Source organism: Orcinus orca, chromosome 2 (assembly GCF_937001465.1).
Source record: "Orcinus orca chromosome 2, mOrcOrc1.1, whole genome shotgun sequence".
Lineage (NCBI taxonomy): Eukaryota > Metazoa > Chordata > Mammalia > Artiodactyla > Delphinidae > Orcinus > Orcinus orca.
This window is the reverse complement of record NC_064560.1, coordinates 84,802,804-84,815,149: the sequence shown is the minus strand read 5'-3', so window position 1 is coordinate 84,815,149 and position 12,346 is coordinate 84,802,804. Positions and strand designations below refer to the sequence as shown.

The following is a 12,346-nucleotide window of genomic DNA, read 5'->3' as shown; positions in this document are numbered from 1 at the left end:
AGGGCTGGGTTCCATGGAGGGACAGCAGCCCTGTTCATTTGCCATCTTGTTCAGAACTGGACCAGGCTCATTCAGGACTATCCTAGAAGGGACTCCCCGGCTCAGCAGGAGTTTGGTTTAAATGACCATTAAAGAGGTCCCTCAGGTTTTGTGCAAGTTTGGGGGATGATAGGTTCCAAGAGGGAGTGAGTGGGAGAATGGACAAATCTGAGAGCTCTTCAGCAGAGCTGGGAGCACCAGACCTTTTGAAGTTCTTCTGCAGTCTGCCTCTCTGAGATTTCTACTCCCTGGTTCCAGCTTTATTCCTAGGTACTGTGCAGAACAGTGTCTGACAACCCACAAAAGGCAGGAAACAAATGAGGAGAGGGAGCCTTGGTGAGACTGTAGGGAGGGGCAGGGACTAGTTTGAAATGGCATGGGCACAGCCCATCCAAAGAGGCAGCTCCACCAAGTCCCACCAAGTCATTCTCAAGCAGGAATGTGGGCCCAGCAGTGCCAGAGCACTCAGTTTTGTTTTGTTTTTTTATAAATTTATTTATTTTACTTATTTTTGGTTGAGTCTGGTCTTCGTTGCTGCGCGTGGGCCTTCTCTGGTTGCGGCGAGCAGGCTTCTCATTGCGGTAGCTTCTCCTGTTGCGGAGCATGGGCTCTAGGTGCACCGGCTTCAGTAGTTGTGGCTCTTAGGCTCAGTAGTTGTGGCTCACGGGCTCTAGAGCACAGGCTCAGTAGTTGTGGCTCACAGGCTTAGTTGCTCTGCGGCATGTGGGATCTTCCTGGACCAGGGCTTGAACCCGTGTCCCCTGCATTGGCAGGCAGATTCCCAACCACTGCGCCACCAGGGAAGTCCCACTCAGTTTTTTAAAAGGAGCCAGGAAATTGGATTTTCTGTGTGAAATCTCCCAATTTGTATATTTTGGCTTAAAAATGTTTATAACCTGGGGCTTGCCTTGTGGTCCAGTGGCTAAGACTCCATGCTTCCATTGCAGGGGGCGCAGGTTCGATCCCTGATCGGGGAACTAAGGTACCACATGTTGCCTGGCACAGCAAAAAAAAAAAAAAAAGTTTGTAACCCCGTGCAGGCCAAAGAGCACATCTAGCCCAGACACTGCCACACATGACCCTTGCTCTGGTTAGTTGATGATTCTGTCCTTGTCACCCTTGACTTTTTTCCCTCCTGGATAAATGTCCCCCAAAGATGTGATTTCCTACACCCCTCCCCTCCCAGCCACCTCTTCTGGGCCCCTTTAATCTGCATGCTTGTTAGTCTGACATCTCGTTTTACAAGTAATGGGAACTGGTCTAGTGCTGTTCACCCTATCATGTGCTATTTCTGTCTGTTAAGCACCTTAACCATCCCTCTTGTTTGCGTTATTAATTTATCTGCTAAATGAGTAGTGTGAAGGTAAATATCACTCTTGCCCCATGAGTGTAGGGCACACAGATTTGCTTTTCCTGGAGCCTGTCTGCAGCCAGAGCCCACGAAGCCTTGTTCCTAGAAGTACGGCAAGGGACTCTGCCTGCTTTCTCTCTGGGCCATGGCTGCAGACACCACATGCAGGACCCCAGCTCCCCAGTGCCTTGCCTGCAGAGGGCAGATCTGTGGTGTGGCCCAGAGCTCAGGACCTGTGAGCCTCCTTGGGGTGGCCCCTCCTGCCTGCCATGGCCTGCGTGGCCTTCTTGCCCTAATTTCCCTTCCTGTCTGTCTCTGCCTGAGCGGCAGGAGACTGCAGCTTTATATACGCTGGGCAGTTGGTGACTCATTCCTCGGCAGCGCCTCAGATAGGGAAGTGAAACAGCTGCACCTGGTGAGGCCTGACCTTCGGGTGACAGCGGAAGTAGCTATGCAAACATGGGGCTCGCTGCCTCGGAGGGAGAAGTCCTCTGCACAGCCAGGCTGTGAGGAAAGCTCTTGCTGGCCTGGCCCCGTGTGGCCTCCAGGCCGGTGGCTCTGGTAAGTTTCTCTTTCTTTCTCCACCCCCACTCCACTTTTTCTTGGTGACAGCTGGAAGTAGCAGTGGTCACAACTGAGAGAGCCAAACATTTCTACAGTCCCCAGGATGTTCCTGTCACCCTCTACAGCGACGCTGATGAATGGGAGGTCAGTGCTGGGGGCCCCAGGGCTGAGTTCCATCGTGTTTGTACCAACAGGACAGGACCATCCTCCCTGCAGCCAATGGTTCTGGTGGCCGGAGCAGACAGGCCAGGCTCAAGTCAGCGGTCAGGGCTCTCTGGGCAGAGGCAATGAGGAAAACATCTGTCTAGCTCTGGCCTGCAGGAGGCCCACAGTCTCCTCCCACCTCAGGCAGACCTCAGCTTTGGCCCTGTGCCTGAGGTTGAGTGTCCTTGTATTTATCTGGGCTGATGAAACCACAGAGGAGCTCTGTTCCCACCACCCTTGTCCACGCGGCTCCCAGCGTCGGGGCTGTGGAGAGTGCCTCACTTCCCACGGCTGCCGGGCTCTGCTTTTGCTCTCCTGCAGAGGGGCGGGCACTGGCCGATTCACTAGACATCGAGTGTGGGCCTCACAGGGGTGCCCTGCCAGGCATTTTTAAACATTCTCAGCCTAGAACATTTCTGGCTGGCCCGTCTTCCCCACCCCGCCCCCTCCATTTCTCACCGCCCAGAGCCTTTCCACTGGCTTGGACAACCCAAGCATCCGCCTCAAGCAGACAGGCCAGGAGTTCCCTGCCAGATGTCAGTTCTCTTGAAAACCAAACCATAAAGGGAATAGCTCAGAGAGACAAGGGGCGTTTGTTTCCTCAGGGCTGGTTTCTCTCAGGCTGTTGGCTCTATAGCCAATGTTCACCAGCTTAGCTGCAAGAGGGGTGGCAGTGAACTTGGGCGGGGGTCTCTCAGGTGGTCTCCCTTGGGTTCCTGACTTAGTGTACCTGGTCTGTGTTGGCCCTCACCCCACCTGCCGCTCCTCCCTCCACACTGAGAGAATGGCCGGCCCGGTGACCCCACTTCCTTCCCTCTGCCAGGTGTGGAAGTGCCGATCCGACCCAGTTCTCCACATTGACCTGCGGAGGTGGGCAGACCTCATGCTGGTATCTCCTCTCGATGCCAACACGCTGGGAAAGGTGGCCAGTGGCATCTGTGACAACTTGCTTGTGAGTGACTCCCTGGGCCCTCCTCCCTCCCTGGGCCTCACTCCCAGTTGGCTGAGCTGCAGACTGCTTCTGTTCTCACCTTGGAATCCCTTTATGGTGGGCCTGTTTGCTCGGAACACAGTTCCCTGGACAACCCTCCACCTGGCCTCACCTGTGCTCCAGCAAGTGGGTAGAAGGCCTGGTTCTGATGGGTTGACTCGACTTGCGGGTGCCCTCTGAGGGTGTCCACCTCTCACCTGCCCCCCGATGCTCAGCTGCTCTTTCTTTGTCCATAGTTCATGGGCTGCCCTCAACATGCTCTTCTGCTGGTCTCCCTGCCCAGCCCCGTTGCCTGCCCACCTTAGCTCTGCCTTCCCACCAGGACCTGGATATCCACATGGGTAATCGGGATAAGAGCGTTTACTTCCGCATGGATCTCTCAGGCACACTTATCTCTCCTGTAGCTTTAGCCACAAAGCTGAGATGTGGTTTTCCTGTATATTATGGAAAGCTTAAAGGGGAAGAAAGGAGAAAGGACGAGAGGCCCAAGGTGGAGGAGAGGAAGAGAAGTCCAGCTGTACAGAGTGGGGATTGTCTTAGGCCTGGGGGACCTCCAGGGAGCTGTTGTCCTTAAAGAGCCTTTGTTTACATGATCATCCTGGGAAGACTGGGTGTGGTCCCCCTCCCTCTCCCTTATCATCCCTCTTCCCTCATCCATTGAGCTTTAACTTGCCATGTGTCAGGCCCTGTGTGGAGGGACACAGAGGACACAGGGAGCTGACAGTCTGGAAGGAGAGGATTTTTAGAGTATGCTCTGGTGTGTGGTACAGTCAGTCCTTTGACAATGGCGTCACCACCTTGCACAGTACTGGGCATGTAGTAGGCATTCAGGAAATGCTTATTGTATGTATGAGGCAATCAGTCATTTTACTTTGGCTAACAGCCAAAGTAAATGAAGTGACTAACGAAGCTGGGTCAAGGTTTTGGGGCTTAGATAGGAGGTTAGTCTCCTCATATGCTTGTTGATTTGTGCTTAAGGTACTTCTCGAAGAAGTTGCTAGTGATTTAAGCATCATTTGAAATAGAGCACAGGTGATCAGAAGAAGAGCAGCACACAGATTGTGTGGCAGGTGCAGGGGTGGGGGAGTGCAGAGGAGGGCAGGCCTAGGAGCAGTGTTATCAAGAAGGCTTCCTGGTGGGGCTAGTGCCTGGCTGACAGGACGGCAGAGCAGGTCAGGCTCCTGGCCACTTTCATCTAAGTGTGTCAGCATTGTGTGTAACCAGCACCATCTCACCAGATCTCCAGGCTTCCCACTGGTCGGTCAGTAGCCAGCTGATGTGGCAAAGCACGCCGACCTCTAGGAGCTAAGCCCCGGCCCGGGCCGGTTCTCTGAGGGCTCCTTCCTTACTCCTGAAAGCTCTGCTTCCCTCTTTTCTTCAATGCTGCCACCACTCCCTGAAATCTTTGGGGTTCCCTCCTACTGAGTTGGCTGAGCAGTGGAATATGTTCCCAGGACCAGCCCTGAGGCCCTTTGCCTCAAAAGTTTCCCTTGAAGGTGCAAGTATTTCAAAGAACTGCAAATCTTACACTGCTGTCATCATGGTCTGTGGCTCTGTGCTCTCTCAAAAGATGTTTTGGGGCTTCCCTGGTGGCGCAGTGGTTGAGAGTCCGCCTCCCAGTGCAAGGGACACGGGTTCGTGCCCCGGTCCGGGAAGATACCACATGCCGCAGAGCGGCTGGGCCCGTGAGCCATGGCCGCTGAGCCTGCGCGTCCGGAGCCTGTGCTCCACGATGGGAGAGGCCACAACAGTGAGAGGCCCGCATACCGCAAAAAAAAAAAAAAAAAAGATGTTTTGTCCTTATATTCCCCAAAAGAAGCTTGCCCTGCTTCCTCCCTCCTTCAGATCGTCTCCCTTTCCAGTGTCCAGAACTTGGGGTGCCATTAGAGCAGTGCGCTAGGTATGAACCTGTGTTCCCAGTCTCAGGGCCCTTGGCCTGGGTGATGTGCATCTCTGTCTGCCCTCTGGCCCACTCAGGCTCTAGCCCTTTTTTGTGCTAAATAACCAAGCAGATCCAGAAAGAGGAGGTGACTTCCCTGGGTCACCAGTATAGCTGGCAGCTGGTCTCCTGACCCGGATCCAAGCCTTCTCTCCACCCAAGCGGATTCCCAGGGGCAGAGCCTGAGGTGCTGCACACAACATGGGCCAAACAGAAGTGACCGTGGGAACTGATGCCTCCTTCCGGCCCTCTTGTGCTGGAAGGTTTGGAGGAGCTGTGGTTTGTCCAGGAAGCGCTGAGTTTTGAGATGAGGTGGGAAAAGCTAGAGAGGTGTGGGGCATGGAGATGTTGAGTTTCTGCTCCAGTTGCTGTGCTTCCCTTAGAGATCATTGAGAACCCCAGCCCTGCCAACACCCGCCCCACACGCAGTCAAGGGACTCTTCTAGGTATGCTCATGACTTCTGCAGAAGCAGCAGGTGGCACAGGGCCAAGAGGAAGTGTGGACTGAAACTGTCCACTCATAGCCAGGTTGCCTCATTGTGAGGACTTGGTGGGAAACAAACGCTGTGTCTGGGATGACGCAAGCCCCCAGATCCTGAGGCTGTGTGCTGACCAACTTCCTTCCTGTCCCCAGGAGAGGGCAGGGGCACTGAGGAGGGCAGGCATTTTCCCTGGCCTGTTCGTGGCATTGTTCTCTGGACTCCCCCTCTTTTTGCAGACAGGCTCCACTTCAGGGAAGGGGTGTGCCAACCGCTGTCTCCCTGAGGGGCCCACAGCCTAGGCGGAGGCGCCTGAAACAGTCAGAGCCCAGGGGAGCACACTCCTGCGGGCCCCAGAGCTTATTTCTCCCCGAGGCAGCCCCTGGCCCAGGGAGGCTATGCCTGTAATAATAACAGGAGCTACTATTTCTGGAGCCTGTACTTTGTGCCAGGCCTTGTGCAAAGAGCTTTAAAAGTATTCTCACCCTCTGCCCTCAAGACCACCCAGTGAGAGGGCTTTGCAGAGAGGAAGCTGATACTCCCGGCATGAAAGAACTTGTTCAAGTTCTCATGGCTAGTAACAGCAGATAGCACAGCAAGATTTGAACCCAGGTCCACGTGACTGCAAAGTTCACAGCGCTAAAGACTCTGTGAGCTGGTCTGTCCCTTTCATAGCTGCTCTGGTATGTGACTTGGTGGGATGGCCTGGACATCAGGAGGTAGTGAGGTTGCACGATGCAGTGGAGGATGGCATGGGCGGTGTGCAAAGCCTTGCCCTGGATCATCGTCTGGTGTGTCCTTGGGTAATGGCTCACCTCTGGGAAGTACAGCTTCCCCTCCGTGAAATGGGACAGCAACTTCTTTACAGGGTTGCAGTGAGGGTTCATGAGATAACACGTGGGAGAGGGTTTTGTCATGTGGAAGATGTTGTTTTCATGGCCAAGCTTTAGTTGGCCTCAAGTAGAGCTGGTGTCAGGATAGATGAGCCCACCTGCTGGGCAGTCTGGTCCTTAGCTTTGTGGGAACCGCAGGCCTGCCCCCTGCTTCCCAGGGTTGCTTCAGTCTGTGAGGTGTGGCTGACTGAGGAAGACAGAGGCTTGGGCAGAGGGAGCCCTTTCTGCACAGCAAGGGAGGTCTGCTTGGAGGTGGCTAGGCCATTGCTAGCATTGGTAGAGCACCTCCTGTGTGTAGGGCCCTGTGACAGAGCCTATGGGGAGGTGAGAGGGACCAGGAGACAGCCCCACCCTCAAAGTATGAGACAGCTCCCTTCAGACAGGGGCTCCCAGTCATCCCAAGTCCTCAGCTGGCTGTGGCCCAGAAGCAGAGGGTAGGATTCGGGAAGGCCGGGGAGGGGTGGCAGGCAGAGCAGCAGGCACCCCCTACCTTCTTCACAGACCTGTGTCATCCGGGCCTGGGACCACAGCAAGCCCCTGCTCTTCTGCCCGGCGATGAACACCGCCATGTGGGAGCACCCCATCACGGAGCAGCAGGTGGGCCAGCTCAAGGCCTTCGGCTATGTCGAGATCCCCTGTGTGGCCAAGAAGCTGGTCTGTGGAGACCAAGGTGGGTGTCTGGCCAGGCTCACAGCTCATTCCCACAGCCTGGGGCCGCGGCAGGGCTCAGCTTCAGATCCCAGCCTGTTGTGACCTCCAGCTCAGCTTTCTTATCTGGGAAATGGAAATGGTAATTCCTGTCTCTCAGAGTTGTTAGGTAAACTGCCTGGTATCCTCCCTGGCATGCAGCCCATACAGTTCAAGATGGCTGCTGTAACTATTCCTGGGGCCTGTCCTGGGGGCGTCTCAGAAGGGACTTGCTGGGTCTGGCTCAGGCCTGGTCCTGGCCTTCTCAGGCACTGGGCTCTGGGTGGGACACTCGGGGAGCAGTGGGTGAGGGTGGGTGGGGGATGGTCCCCTGCTTCAGTCTGCAGGGTCATAGCCGAACTCTGCTCCCTAGGTCTGGGGGCCATGGCTGAGGTGGGCACCATTGTGGACAAAGTGAAAGAAGTCCTCTCCCAGCATGGTGGCTTCCAGCAGAATTGAACCCGGGGATTTCTGTCACGCGTGTCCCTCTGAACTCAGGTGTTTTCAGGCCAAGTTGGTGAAGAAGGTGGACTTTGGCAAAATATGGTGAAGACTTCTGCATTTGCTGAGTAGTGGTCTGGCCTGGGCCTGCTCGGGAGCCTCCCCAGGAGCGTGACCTGCCCCAGGTTAAACTAGACCAGGTCTAGTTTAGGTCCAGGTCCCAACTTCTTTCAACCAAGAGACACCTGCTTTCTGGAGTTTCTCCCCACCTTTTCCTGGGATGGGCACAGCAAGCCAGGGGAGCAAGCTGCTGTATTGTTCCTGTGCTCTGGGAAGGGGACTTAGGAATGACCGAGAAACCTTCATCCAACGTTGTGCCCAGGAACTGCTTTTAGAAAGAGCCACAGCGGGAGATCCCCAGACCTTTGGAGCTTCAGCTTCTTGGTGGGGTGCAAGGAAGACTGCGAGGAGGCAAGGCCCTGAGATTTCCCACAGACCGTGCTGTGAGATTGGGGGTACTGAGAATAAAGAAAAGTGACTCTTTGGGAGACTCTGTCCTTCCTTTAGAGCCTCTCTGTTGTCTTAGAGATCCGGGGCCGGGGAAGGGTCTAGGCTGGCAACTGACTGACTGTCCTTAGTTCCTATATCATATGGCAGGTAAGGGCAAAGGGTTCAGAAGCCAGACAGTCCCTAGTTCAAATCCAGCTCTCCCGCATACTAGCAGTGGGACTAGGGCTCAGGGCTCAGCCTTTCTGACCCTCACTTTCCTCGTGGAATTGTTGAGAGGATTAAATGAGATAATGTATGCAAAATGCCTACCCTACTACCTCTCACATAGTAAATGTCAAATAAAATGGAAGTTAAAGCTAGATATGTATTCATACCAGTGAGCTTTTCTAACGTTTACTGAAATAGACTGTCTCATTTTGGGAAAAATAAAATCCCCGACCCTAAGCTGACATGCACTTTATACAAGTGACAGGCACACAGCCAGCAGGGTTGGAACCTGACCTGGAACCCAGACCCCTTGCTTCCTGGTGTCGTCCTCATCAGCTTTTCTGTGCCTGAGATGGGGACCTCGGTGTCTGTACCTCCCCCTGCCCCAACAGTGGCACACATGGATGGGGGAAGTAGACTCCAGAGAGACACATGTTCTGCCCTAGAAACCCTCCGCTACCCTGCCTTTGACCTACTGCTGTTTGATGGCTGCTGTGGATTGGGGCTTGTTTGACTGTTTAGAGCTGAGGTTGGGGCTGCCTTCCTGCCCTCTTGCCTTCCAGGCCGGGGTGAGTGGGTACCCCTTGCATGCTCTCGGACCACTGGAGGATAGAGGCGCCTTAGAAGGGCCCAGGAAGCCTGCTGGCTGGAACCAAGCCTCCAGCAGCCTCTAAGAGCCTTTATCTCTATAGCACTTGACTTAATCAAGTGATCCTTTGGGATAAAATTGTCTTAGGGCACTAAAGAAAATATAACTAAAATGGTAGCATCAAGAGCCAACTTCTTTGGCTGGTTTGGGGGTCGGGCATGGTGAGGGCCTGGACAACTGAAATCCAGAGGCAAACCCAAAGTTCCGTTTAAGTGTTTTCCAACTTCCCTCCTTCTGTCCACATCGCCCTTCCTTTCCCTCAGCAACCTCCTAATGAATGGTGAGGCTTCCAGTTTTAACAGAAACTGCTGCTGAGTGCTTGCTGTGTGCGAGGCTCTGTGCTGGGCACTTTAGCGAGGACAGTTGCTCAGGAGACCTGCTACAAAATGCCTGTTTTAAAAAGTCACAGGAGCAGAGAAGTTCGTAGGCCTGTCTGTGGCTGCTCATAGTGGGACTGAGCCTTGTTGGCTAGAAGGAAAGAGATGTCCCCATGGACACGGGCCAGCTGGGGTCCACCCCTCCATCACGACAGTCCCGCATCCTGTCGCCCACTCTGAATGAGGGTCTGGATGAATGGGCGGGGGCTGAAGAGCCCAGCTATTTCCTGAGCCAGGCTGAAGCTGAGGGGAGGGCGGGTAGTATCTGAGCTGCATTTACCTGGCCCCATCTGCCAGCGGGGTGCTGAGGTGGGCGTGATAACCACTGATAACAGTCAAAGTCAGAGCTCTTGTAGTTGTCATCATCTTGGGTAGAAGTGTTTCTCAGAGAAGGTGCTAGCTTCCCTGATGATTTTTATAGAATTCTGGAAGTTTGACAGAACAGAACATTTGGGTCTGAAATTCTCAGTCTTGTTTGGCAGCCTGGAGCCTCTAGGCTGCCGTGGCTGCTGCTGGGCAAGAGGCGGAAGCCTTAGAGCCAGGGCCCAGCCTCCACACTGGATCGTCGCCAGCTCTTCCTCCACACGGCTGATGTGTCCCCCTGCCACCTCCCCACTGCCTCAGGGTAAGGCCCTGACTTCGGGGCAGTATCCTCTTGGCCCTCGGTAATCTGGCCCCTGTCTACTTTCCTAGCTCCACCCCTTACCACACACCAACCCTGCAGGGCTCCTTGTCCTCTTGCCAGACTGGACAACTTTGACCGAGCCCTGTTGCTTCTTGCCTTTGCACATGCTGCCGCTTTTACTGGAAGACCATTCTTCCCCTGGCTGCCTCCTACGCATGCCTCTGGATGTACCTGGGTGCCACTGCCTTTGGAAAGCCTTGCCTGGCCAACTCAGGCTGGATTAGGTGGTCCTAGCCCAGGCTCCCATTGTGCCCCCTCTTATTATACCATGGAATTAGTCGGTTTATGTCTCCCTAAAACTGGTATCTCCTGGAGGGCAGGAGTTGTCCTGTTCCTCACAAAACCTGGCAAGTCATTCCAAGCTTTTTTGTACTGACAGAATTTTTAAAAGCTTTTTGTGTGTATGTGTGTGTGTGTATGTGTGTGTGTGTGTGTGTGTGCGTGTGTGTGTGTGTGTGTGTGTGTGTACTTGGGGGGTTGGGGGGTGTCTTGCTCGTTTCTGAGCCAGGCATCCAACCTAGGAGCCATAAAAGCAAAGATTGATAAATTTGACTATAGAAAAATAAACAATTCCACCTAGAAACAGCCCAAAGGCAAGGTCAAAAGACAACAAACTGGGGAAATTATCTACAGGTCATATAACAAAGGGCTAAATCCCTTAATATACAAAGAGTTCCTCTACATTGATTAGAAGAAGGCGAAGAACACAAAAGAAAAGTGAGCAGAGGATAAAAACAGAGTCCACATAAACACACACACACACACACACACACACACACACACACACACACGACTATAAAAGCTATTCAGTCACCTTCACGAGGAGAGTGGTACAAATCAAACTACACTGAAATGAAAGTTTTCACATACTAGGTTGGTAAGGGTGTTAGGAAATCGCACCCTCGTACTTTGCTTGTCGGAGTGTAAAATGATACAACCTCTTTGGAGAACAATCAAAATTACATATTCACCTTACCTTTTGGCCCAGCAATTCTGCTTCTAGGGATTTGTCCCACAGATATACACTCACATATATGACATTAAGTCTGAACAAGGCTATTCTTTGCAGCATTGCATATGGTCGTAAAAGACTGGAAACACTCTCCCCATCTAACAACTGAAGGTTGGTTAAATAAATCAGGGTCATCCCTGCACTGGAACACCACACAGCCGCAAGACAGAGTGAGGAAGGTCTCTAGGCCTGATACAGGATGATGTCTGAGATACATTGTTAAACAAAATGCAAGATGGAGAAAAATGTGTATTGCATGTTAGCTTGTGTATTAAAAAAATGAGGGGAGAAAAGGAGGATCTATTTGTATTGGCTTGTATTTGCTGGAATACTTATTGAAAAATAAATAAGAATCCAGTCCATTGTTTGCCTTTCAGTGGGGGAACTGGGTGGTTGAGAAACAAAGGTGGGAGGCTGACTTCATTTTAAGTTTTGAGCCAGATGAATATATTATCCACCACAAAAGCCACAATTACATACATTTTTTAAAGGGTTCCCTCTGCCCTTTATCCAGAAGTTCTTAAGAATGACTTGGCAGGGGCATCTGGAGATTTCCATCAAGGCCTTTGGAGTAGAAACGGTTTGTTTTTCTCGTCAGGAGCTCATAGAGGAAGATGACTTCTGAGTATCCCTGGGTGCTCCCTATAAGCCTTTGAGGTCTCTGATCTCAAGGAGCTTATGGTCTTATGGGAAGAAGACTCTAGGCTTTAAAACAATCAAGTGACAGAGAAAATCAAAAGTGAGACTGTGTGGCACAGACTCTGTGAGTGCCGTGATTCAGAATTGAGAAGAAGCCAGGGTGGGCCCTTTGGAGGGAGTGGCACTCAGGCTGGTGCTCACTGGCGGGCCAGCGTAGTTAGAGTGCAGGCAAAGGTGGAGATGCACTGTCACGTGCTCGATGTGGGATACCTGGATGGGATCTTAGACTCCATGTGCTGAAGTCGGAGCTGTACAGCAGGGGAGCCACATGGTGAGTATGGAGTGCAGTAAAGATCAGCTGCGTGGTACGTGCAGAACAGATGGGAGACTTGAGAAGCTGGAGTCAGGGAGGAAGCCAGATGCTAAGTCAGGGAAGCCAGGCTGTGCTGAAGGCCTTGGCCACACCCATGGTTCTAGAAAGGGAAGGGATGCAAAAGTGAGTGATGACGTGAAGGAAAATATTAGAAAGTGTAAAAGCCACAGTCCTGTGGCAAATGGGGGGAAGGAGATCTTGATGACAATTGTGTGCATGGTGGTGCAAGACTTATTAATGGTTCCCAGTCCCACCCACTAAAAAGAATTTTGCTTTGCTTACCACAGTCTTTTCTTTCAGGATTGT

The 12,346-nt window shown here is 52.8% G+C and overlaps 1 protein-coding gene across 5 annotated transcripts in view; it reads left to right on the top strand.

The window, feature by feature from the left end:
• PPCDC (phosphopantothenoylcysteine decarboxylase) overlaps positions 1-12,346 on the top strand; it is an 82,936-nt gene that overhangs the window by 15,794 nt on the left and 54,796 nt on the right. For 3 of the 5 annotated variants that reach the window (XR_007475283.1, XR_007475284.1, XR_004486771.2), the window contains exons 2-4: positions 2,003-2,098; positions 2,982-3,110; positions 6,962-7,130. Coding sequence is in view for 2 of the 5 variants with exons in the window: in XM_004276321.3 (XP_004276369.1) it covers positions 2,003-2,098; positions 2,982-3,110; positions 6,962-7,130; positions 7,521-7,606 (480 nt within the window). In the remaining 3 variants the exon portion in view is untranslated. Of the gene's footprint in view, positions 1-2,002; positions 2,099-2,981; positions 3,111-6,961; positions 7,131-7,520; positions 8,137-12,346 lie in introns of those variants that run through there. The other 2 variants (XM_004276321.3, XM_049705383.1) reach the window with 2 other exon arrangements.